General features: G+C 52.8%; 1 protein-coding gene across 1 annotated transcript in view; it reads right to left on the bottom strand.

The window, feature by feature from the left end:
- Nucleotides 1-6,384: 6,384 nt before the first annotated feature.
- WDR45 (WD repeat domain 45) overlaps nt 6,385-10,175 on the bottom strand; it is a 22,630-nt gene continuing 18,839 nt past the window's right edge. Inside the window, exon 12 of the mRNA XM_015416566.1 lies at nt 6,385-6,904. Coding sequence (XP_015272052.1) covers nt 6,795-6,904 — 110 coding nt within the window. The 3' untranslated portion in view covers nt 6,385-6,794. The remainder of the gene's footprint in view (nt 6,905-10,175) is intronic.

The following is a 10,175-nucleotide window of genomic DNA, read 5'->3' as shown; positions in this document are numbered from 1 at the left end:
CCACAGATGGATCCCACCAGACAACAACCCCCCCGGTTTTCCCTTGCCCCGATTCCGGATCCCCCCGAATGCCCGCCCAGCCCTTCTTGGCGGAACGGCGCCCCGACTGCCCCCGCCCCAGTCCCCTGCCTCCGTGGCGCAGGCGGCAGGCAGCCGAGCCGAGCCGAGGCGCGCCGACTCACCCGCCCAGCAGCAGCCCGGCGCCCAGCAGGAGCAGGTAATTGCTCTGGTAGTAGAGGAGGTTGTTGAGCAACCGCCAGCCGAGCCGAGCCGAGGCGCGCCGACTCACCCGCCCAGCAGCAGCCCGGCGCCCAGCAGGAGCAGGTAATTGCTCTGGTAGTAGAGGAGGTTGTTGAGCACCCGGTTGTGCCACCGCTGCAGGTCCCGCAGGTCCGGCGGAGCCAAGCGCGACGAGCCCAGCAAGAAATCCTCCAGCGGCCGCACCGGAGGCAGCCGCACCTCCGACATCTTCGGGCGAGGGGGGGGGGGGTTGATGGGGAAGGAGGGCGGACTACAGTCCCCACCATGCGCCGTCGCAGGGAAAGATGGGAAACCGAGTCCCAAGGAAAAAAAAAAAACGAAGCAGGCGCCGGCGATGCCAGCCTCCAGGTGGGACCTGGGGATCCCCTGGACTTATGTTCCCCTGGAGAAAATGAACAGAGTCGGAGCCCGGTGTGGCACCTTTAAGAAGGGGGTCCTCAGTTTCTGTCGTTTAACCCCATTCCTTGTGAAGGTCTCCATTAACCAAAAGAACCTTGCTTTGTTGCGGTTTGCTTTCCTCAAATGTGGTTAAGCTACAGTCCAGTGCATGCATTCGTCTTGTTTGGGAGCATTCTGATCCCCGGACACCTCTAATGTGGCAATTCACAGAAATAATAACGAGCACTTCTAGCAGGACCGACAGTTCCCCTAATGCCTGGTAAGAGATTTTGTGTTATGCTTCAGACAGCTTGTAAGTGTGATAAAGGTAAAGGTTCCCTTGCTCGAAAGCCAGTCGAGTCCGACTCTAGGGTTGCGGTGCTCATCTCCGTTTCAAAGCCGAAGAGCCAGCGCTGTCCGTGGTCGTGTGGCCGGCATGACTAAACACCAAGGCGCACGGAACGCTGTTACCTTCCCACTGAAGTGGTACCTCTTTATCTACTTGCAATTTCTTGCTTTCCAACTGCTAGGTTGGCAGGAGCTGGAACTAGAGACGGGAGCTCACTCCGTTATGCGGCACTCGGGTCTTGAACTGCTGAACTACCGACTTTCCACAGCCTGCAGTTCAGCGTCTTAACCACTTGAGCCACCGCAGCTCCAGTGTGATAAGTATTAGTAAATTTTTTTGTCTGCACTGTTTAATGCAATATGATGGTACTGTCAATTCTAGTTGGATATTCCATCCTTTCATATATATTCTTGTGTATCTTTTGCATATTTTCATAATAATTTTTTTTTTTTTTAAACGACCAACAGAGCTTTATTCAAGGTGTAAGCTTTTCTGCGCACGCACACTTCAGATACAGTATTCTTCAGATACAGTGTGTCTGGAGAAGTGTGCCTGCACACAAAAGCTTATATACCCAGAATTAAACTTTGTCGGCCTTAAAGGTGCCGCTGGACTCGAACTTTGTTCCGCTGCCGCAGACCAACACGGCTACCCACCCACCTGAATCTATCGGAAGACGTGTGCCTGCCTGCACACCAAAGCTGATCCCCAAAATTAAACTTGGTTGATCTGAAAGGTGCCACTGGATTCGAACGTTGTTCTGCTGCTTCAGCCCAACACAGCTACCCACCGGGATCGATCTTCATGGAGAAAATGGATGCTTTGGAGGGTGGACTCTCTGTGGCACTGGACCCTCTGAGGTCCCTGCCCTCCGCAGGCTCCGCCCCTCAAATCTCCAGGAATTTCCCAACCTGGAGCTGGATACCCTAAAAAAAAAACCCATCCCTCGCCGGTGGCCGGGGGGGTGGGGCTGGTAACCAAAACCTTGACTAGCCTCTTTGTTTTTGCTACCACAGACGAAGACGGTTATCCCTCTGAAATTAAAAATGGCCCTACTTTTTTTTGGGGGGGGACTCCGTCGGAGGTACGGAGATGAGAGAGATTCAGTCTTTACATAGAACTCCAATCTTATTCAATTCTCTATTTCCCTCCTCCTCCCGGACTGTTCTAACAAAACCACCCTTACGGTGGCCAAATTCTGTGCCTTCAACAAGGAAGAAGCTGGTTCAGTCTTTTTATTAATTATGTCGGCACTATCGAAATCAGCCTTAATGTGGCGCCAAAATGATACTGTTTCTAGGTGCGCTAAACCCTCACCTGGATGGCCCAGGCTAGCCGAATCTCGTCAGCCCTGGTTAGTCTTTGGATGGGAGACCACCAAGGAAGATCAGGGTTGCTATGCAGAGGCAGGCAATGGCAAAACCAGGTCGAGGCAGAGACCTGGAGGGCCCAGGCTAGCTCAATCTCGGAAGTTAAGCAGGGTCGGCCCTGGTTGGTCCTTGGATGGGAGACCACCAAGGAAGATCAGGGTTGCTATGCAGAGGCAGGCAATGGCAAAACCAGGTCGAGGCAGAGACCTGGAGGGCCCAGGCTAGCCCAATCTTGTCAGATCTCGGAAGCTAAGCAGGGTCGGCCCTGGTTGGTCCTTGGATGGGAGACCACCAAGGAAGATCAGGGTTGCTATGCAGAGGCAGGCAATGGCAAAACCAGGTCGAGGCAGAGACCTGGAGGGCCCAGGCTAGCCCAATCTTGTCAGATCTCGGAAGCTAAGCAGGGTCGGCCCTGGTTGGTCCTTGGATGGGAGACCACCAAGGAAGATCAGGGTTGCTATGCAGAGGCAGGCAATGGCAAAACCAGGTCGAGGCAGAGACCTGGAGGGCCCAGGCTAGCCCAATCTTGTCAGATCTCGGAAGCTAAGCAGGGTCGGCCCTGGTTGGTCCTTGGATGGGAGACCACCAAGGAAGATCAGGGTTGCTATGCAGAGGCAGGCAATGGCAAAACCAGGTCGAGGCAGAGACCTGGAGGGCCCAGGCTAGCTCAATCTCGGAAGTTAAGCAGGGTTGGCCCTGGTTAGTCTTTGGATGGGAGACCACCAAGGAAGATCAGGGTTGCTATGCAGAGGCAGGCAATGGCAAAACCACCTCTGTTTGTCTCTGCCTCGACCTGGAGGGCACAGGCTAGCCGAATCTCGGAAGCTAAGCAGGGTCGGCCCTGGGTAGTCTTTGGATGGAAGACCAGTAGGGAAGATGAGGGTTGCTACGCAGAGGCAGGCAAGGGCTAAACCACCTCTGTTCGTCTCTGCCCTGACCTAGAGGGCCCAGGTCTCAGAAGCTAAGCGGGGTCAGCCCTGGTTAGTTCTCGGTTGGGATCCTCTGAAGAAGTCTACGGTTGCTCCACAGGGGCAGACAATAGCAAGAAGCCACCTGACCTGGATGGCCTACGCTAGCCCAGTCTGGTCAGTTCTTGGAAGCTAAGTACGGTTGGCCCTAGTTAGTACTGGAAGGGGAGACCGTCAAGGAAGTCCGGGGTCACGGCTCATAGGCAGGTAATGGCAAGCCACCTGTTTGTCTCTGCTCCGACCTGGATGGCCAACATTTAGCCTGATCTCCTCAGATCTCGGAAGCTATGCAGGGTCGGCCCTGGTTAGTCCTTGGACGGGAAGCCACCAATGGAATCCAGAGTCAGGCAATGGCAAACCACCTCTGAACATCTCTTCCTGGAAAACCTCATGAAGGTCGCCATGAGTCAGCTAGGACTTGACCGTACTTTCCACCACTACCTCCACCGTAGACGTGCTGATGGCTCTGTCTATTTGTCAGTCTTGGCTTAGTACCAAATAAAAATTAAAGGGAGAGATTTATAAGATTACATACAGCGGGGAGGCTTTTTTGTCCTCTGCATTCAGGGCTGGTTCTCCAGCCAAGTTGCTGAAACTGCAGCATAATGCCGGGGGTGGGTGGGGTGGGGCTGATGTTACACAGTCTCTGCCAGTCACCGTGCAAGGTCTCCTTCTGCTGCTATGCAAGCGAAGCTCACTTGTCAAGGCCTCCAGGGTTGCACTTGGGCAGTGCAGGGCCTGGGAGGTGTGCCCTGCTGGGGAAGATAGCATCGCGATACATGGCCAATAGCTCGGGTGGCTTTAAGAACATAAGAAGAGCCCTGCTGGGCCAGACCATTAGTCCATCTAGTCCAGCATCCTGTCTTGCACAGCAGCTAACCGGTTCGTCTGGAGGGACAAGAAGGCGGCATAGAGGCCAGGGTGTTCATAAGAAGAGCCCTGTTGGATCAGACCAGTGGTCCATCTAGTCCAGCATCCTATCTCACACAGTGGCCAACGAGTTTCTACGGAGAGCCTGCAACAGGGCAGAGAGGCTGAGGCCTCCCCTGAGAAGGACATCAGAAGAGCCCTGCTGGGTCAGACCAGTGAGGGTCCCTCTAGTCCAGCATCCCGTCTCACACAGGGGCCAGCCAGTTCCTCTGGAGGACTGACAACAGGGCAGAGAGGCCGAGGCCTTCCCCTCATAAGAACATCAGAAGAGCCCTGCTGGATCAGACCAGGGAGGGTCCACCTAGTCCAGCCTCCCATCTCACACAGGGGCCAGCCAGTTTCTCTGGAGAGCCAACAACAAAGCACAGAGGCCGAGGCCTTCATAAGAAGGTCAAGAGTCCTGCTAGATCAGACCGGTGCTCCATCTAGTCCAGCATCCTGCCTCACACAGGGGCCGACCAGTTCCTCTGGAGGGCCAACAACAGGACACAAGAGCACAAGGCTTTTCCCTGATGTTGCCTCCTGGCTCTGGGACCCAGAGACTTACTGCCTCTGAATGTGGAGTTTAAAAAGGGATTAGACTTCACGGGCTGTACATGGCTCTGAGCCAGGATGCCTAAAGGATGCCATGCTTATTATTTACTTCATTCATACCCCACCTTTCTCCCTAACGGGTCCCCCATGTGGCTGACATCATTCTCCTCTCCTATTTTATCCTCACCACAACCCTGTGAGGTAGGTTAGGCTGAGACTTGCAATGTTGATCACAACTGTAATGCCAGTAGCTCACAAGGTAGAATTTTTGCTCACAAGACTCCACAGCTCAGAGGGAGCATTGGTAAGGACTAGTGTTCCCTCTAAGTTGAGTTACTAAGCTGAGTGAGTGTGCGCTGGCTCACAGTTTTTTAGCCTCCAGCTCACACATTTTTGTCTCTGCTCAGGAAGGGACGGCTCCAGAGCAAACTAACTTATGCAGGAGCCAAATCGCTCGCTCACAACTTTAATGCCGGTAGCTCACAAAGTAGAACTTTTGCTCACCAGACTCCACGGCTTAGAGGGAGCGTTGGTGGAGAGTGTGTGACCGGCCCAAGGTCATCCGACAAACGTCCACGGCAGAGAGGGGGCTCAAACCTGGGTCTCCCAGATCCCAGTCTGACACTTTTACCACTACGCCACACTGGCCGCGTGGCAGGGAAGGCGCTGCCATTGCTGGTGGAGGGGGGGGGGGGAACATGACGGATGGAATGTTGCTGTAATGGAATCTTAACTTTCATTTCTTCCTGACTCACCTTATCTTCTAGTCTAGGCCGGTGACCTTGGCACCTTGTGGCTGCTTTCGCTGGGACCGTAGGCCTGTTAAGTTAGGCGGGCTTTTGCTTGTTCCCTGATTGGCCCAGGTCCATCGGGGGTACCCCTTTGAATTATGTATAACTCCCCATTGCATGTGCTTGCAATCAGTTCTACCAGGGCTCTTTTTGTAGAAAAAGGCCAGCAGGAACTCATTAGCATAATAGGCCACACCCAACAGCAGAAACTCATTAGCATATTACGCCACACCCCTGACAGCACAGCTCATTATCACATTAGGCCGCACCCACGTGTTACCAGAAGTGTGGTAATCCAGCCACGGCCACCTTTTGCTTGTTATTCTGTTTACCTTGTTTGTTGTCAAAACCCAAGGCCTTTTTTTGTAGCAGGAACTCCTTTGCATGTTAGGCCACACACCCCTAATGTAGCCAATCCTAATGAGTTTCTGCTCTTGGGTGTGGCCTATTATGCTAATGAGTTCCTGCTGGGCGTGGCCAACTAGGGAGCCGGCCGGAACTCCGTTCCTGTGCGTTCCTGCCCCAAAATAGCCCTGGTTCTAACACAGAATGTATGCACAGATGACCTGCCTTCACTGTACTCAATAACCTTCAGTCTTCTGAATGGGAGTTGCTGGGAACTGATTGCTGCGGGACTCTAACACCTCGAGACGATATGCCACCCGGCCTCATCTGCTGTTGCCACCTGCTTGCGGGCGACCCAAGAGCCTCCCTGAGCAGCCACTCTAGGAAACAGACTGTCGGCCTCTTTCCCCTCCACACTTTCCCGATCGGATAGTCAAGAAGGCAAAGACACAGCGGGTGGAAGTTCTACTTTAATGGTCTCACCTGCCACACACACACAGACACACACACACCCCTTCTGGTCTCCCAACAGCTGAGACCGTCCAGACGGAACAAACGTAAAGAGTCTCGCTCCTCCCACTTCTGAAATTCCAGGCTGAACAGTCTCTCGGAAACGGTGTCTCCAAAAACATCGACCTCCTAGGCCTCTCCCCGGCACTGCGGGAGGCAAATGTAGCAGTGAATTTTCCTAAAAGGACCTCCACGGAGGGAGTTGAGAGAAACGACTCATCAGGTCACCCCAGCATGCCTCGGGAGCCTAGCGGAGTTCCCAGCATGCCTTGTTCTGTTTTACCCCAGTCCTGTGGCAGGCCAACCTCCCAAATGGCCTGAGGCCTGGCAGCATTTGGGCACGGAGGCCGAGCTGGGCTCAAAAGTCATCATCGTCGCATATGTCCAGGTAGACGTCGAAGGCCTCCCGGTTGCAGTTCCCGTCTGGAGTGAAGACGTATTTGTGGAAGGTGCCGTCCACGCAGATAGCTGGAGGGTTGGAGAGAGAATTGCGGGGGGGAGAGAGAGATAAGTTTCCGGGCATTCGGATACAAGACTCTGAAAGCCGGGGAACAGAGCGAGGCTAGCCGGATTTTTCTAGGCCACGGGCTGACGTCTGCATAAAGCCAAGGGCCCACCCTTCCCTACAACAATCCCCACAACTTCTGCTCAGCGGCAGAGCATCTGCTTTCCATGAAGAAGGTCCCAGGCCGAACCCCTGACACCTGCAGTTAAGGGGATCAAGCAGTCGGTGATGGGAGATCCTCTTGTTGTTCAGAGTAGCAGACTCCCAAACTTGTGGTATTTTAAACCTGACTCCATTCAGTGGGATTCATAGTTCAAAAGTCGTTTTTATATATCGGAACGGATCTGATACTAAATTATTATGTTATTATGTTGTAACTGTTGATGTATGTTGAAAACTTTGTTGGTGATTAACTGGCTGGTTCGTAATTTTGGATTCTCAGGACTTTTGTATACTGTTTTGCAGTTATTGTACATGTTATAAGTTATACTTGATCTTAAACATTTTAAAAACCAAAAAAAAAAAAAAAGGAGATCCTACACAGCGGCTCGATCACCCGCGCGGGAGGAAAACGGTGGGAAAACAAAGCGGTGCAAGTCTGAAATGCCAAACCGCTTCTGATCCGGCTCATTTCCGGTAGGGGCAAGCCCTGTGTGAAATGGCAGCCCTGTACCGGTTCACTTCAAAACGGATGATTGCTGGCTTGAAACCGAGTGAAACTGGGTAATGTGAAATTCCCCATTTTAAAAACAAAAACAAAAAAAGGAGATCCTACACAGCGGCTGCCAGTCAGAGCAGACAATACTGACCTGGATAGAGCAAGGGCCGGACTCAGTAGGAAGCCGCTTCATGGGTTCATTGCCTGTGCCGGCGACCCACCCCCTCAGCAACAGCTCCACTGCAGCCTTCTTCCAAATGGCTGAGCCCTCCTCCCCCCTTCGCCAAGCCGGCCCTCAGTATCAGAGGTCTTCCCAGCTACTGTAGCTCCTCTCGCTAACCTTCCATGCAGGGTATGATGTTCTGTATCCTTTAAGCATAACAGCCCATTAGTTGCAAGGCTGCTGACTGCAAGGTAATAGGGCCTGGATGGCCCAGGCTAGCCAGATCCCATCAGATCTCGGAAGCTAAGCAGGGTCGGCCCTGGTCAGTATTTGGATGGGAGACCGCCAAGGAAGTCCAGGGTTGCTGTGCAGAGGCGGGCAGTGGCAAGCCACCTCTGCTTGCCTCTGCCCTGACCTGGGTGGCCCAGGCTAGCCTGATCTCGTCAGATCTCGGGAGCTAAGCGGGGTCAGCCTTGGTTAGTACTTGGATGGGAGACCGCCAAGGAAGTCCGGGGTTGCTACGCAGAGGCAGGCAATGGCAAACTACCTCTGGACATCTCTTGCCCTGACCTGGGTGGACCAGGCTAGCCATGATCTCATCAGACCTCTGAAGTTAAGCAGGTTCAGCCCTGGTGAGTACCCGGATGGGAGACCACCCAGGAAGTCGAGGGTTGTTACGCAGAGGCAGGCAATGATAAACCACCTTTGTCCGTCTCTTCCTTGATCTGGATGGCCCAGACAGGCTAGCCTGATCTTGTAAGATTTCGGAAACTAAGCAGGGTCAGCCCGGATTTGTACTTGGGAGGGAGACCACCCAGGAAGTCCAGGGTCGCTATGCAGAGGCAGGCAGTGGCAAGCCCCCTCTGTTTGTCTCTTGCCTTTAAAACCCTACCGGGGTCACCGTAAGTCGGCTGTGACTTGATGGCAAAAGAGGGGGGCTGGCAGATTTTGCCATGCTACGTGAACAGATGGCCAAAACTGTAGTAGTAAAAGTAGTAACATACTACTAGTAGTAAAATAGTAGTAAAAATCTCTTGCAAATACTTGTTGACCCTCGTCTTGGATCCACCCACCCTCTTCTTTAACTGGACTTGATGTGCAGTGTTCCTTCAAGCTGAGTTTGTGTGAGCTAGCTCACAGTTTTTTAGCCTCCAGCTCACACATTTTTGTCTCCGCTCAGGAAGGAGGGCTCCAGAGCAAACTAATTTAGGCAGTAGCCAAATCGCTCGCTCACAACTTTAATGCCAGCAGCTCACAAGATAGAATTCTTGCTCACAAGACTCCACAGCTTAGAGGGAGCATCGCTGATGTGTATACTGAAGAAGTGAGCAGAGACTCATGACAGCGCCTCCCCTGCCACAAATTTGGTTAGTCTTTAAGATGCTACTGGACTCTTGCTCTTTTCTACTGCTACGGACTAACACGGCTACCCATTTTGATGTGTATATTGTTAGACGCACACACACACATTCCCCATGCCAATCTTTTTGGCAGGTCTCTGCTTCAGAAAAGTATAAATATTATATGCTATACCTCTGGGCATGTACAGAGTACCATTCCCCCTCACCGCTAAGGAAAGAACAGCCTGTTCTCTGCAGGATTCCTTCAGGGGAGGTCCCTCACACACAGGTCTAAAGGACAGCAGTTCTATTTTTAAGGAACTGAACACTGCCGGATTGCTTCCTTTGACAGCGTTCTGACTACACAGTTTATTTATTTATTTTTCGTACTTATACCCCGCCCTCCCCAATGGGCTCAGGGCGGCTCACAGAGGCAAGAACAGCTTGCCATGATAAAACAATATATACAAAACAATTTAAAACATATACTACATATTAAAATCTAATAACAAAGTGCTCAGTGCCATTCATAATCTAAAAAATGGCGGATCAAATGTCCAAAATCCCACGAAGACGGCAGAAGGATTCTTCCATAGTAGATGTTTAATCGGGACCTCAGGGTGGTGGTGTTATAGTAGGGGCGGCGGCTCCTACTCGAAAGCCTGGCGGAAGAGCTCCGTCTTGCAGGCCCTGCGGAACTTCATAAGGTCCTGCAGGGCCCTGATCTCCTCCGGGAGCTCATTCCACCAGGTAGGAGCCGCCACCGAAAAGGCCCTGGTCCTCGTGGCGGCTAGTTTGACATCCTTGGGGCCCGGGATGACTAATAAATTTTGGGCCCCTGACCGTAGTGCTCTTGGGGAAACATACGGGGAAAGGCGGTCCTTCAGGTAGGTTCAAAACTTCTTTTTTTCTGGAAAACGTCCAGCAGTTCTAACTTACTGTTTTAGTCCCACATCACTGCTAAATATACTGCCGCATGCCAGAGCCGACAGAGAAGGCCCCACGCATTGTGGTGTGCGGAGGAACCCCCCCCCCCCCCCTCTCCCGTACGGGGGGAATTTCCCGCCGGGGCA

This window comes from Gekko japonicus, unplaced genomic scaffold (assembly GCF_001447785.1).
Source record: "Gekko japonicus isolate JY-2015 unplaced genomic scaffold, Gekko_japonicus_V1.1 scaffold2807, whole genome shotgun sequence".
NCBI classification, from domain to species: Eukaryota; Metazoa; Chordata; class Lepidosauria; order Squamata; family Gekkonidae; genus Gekko; species Gekko japonicus.
This window is presented reverse-complemented; position numbering and strand designations above follow the sequence as displayed.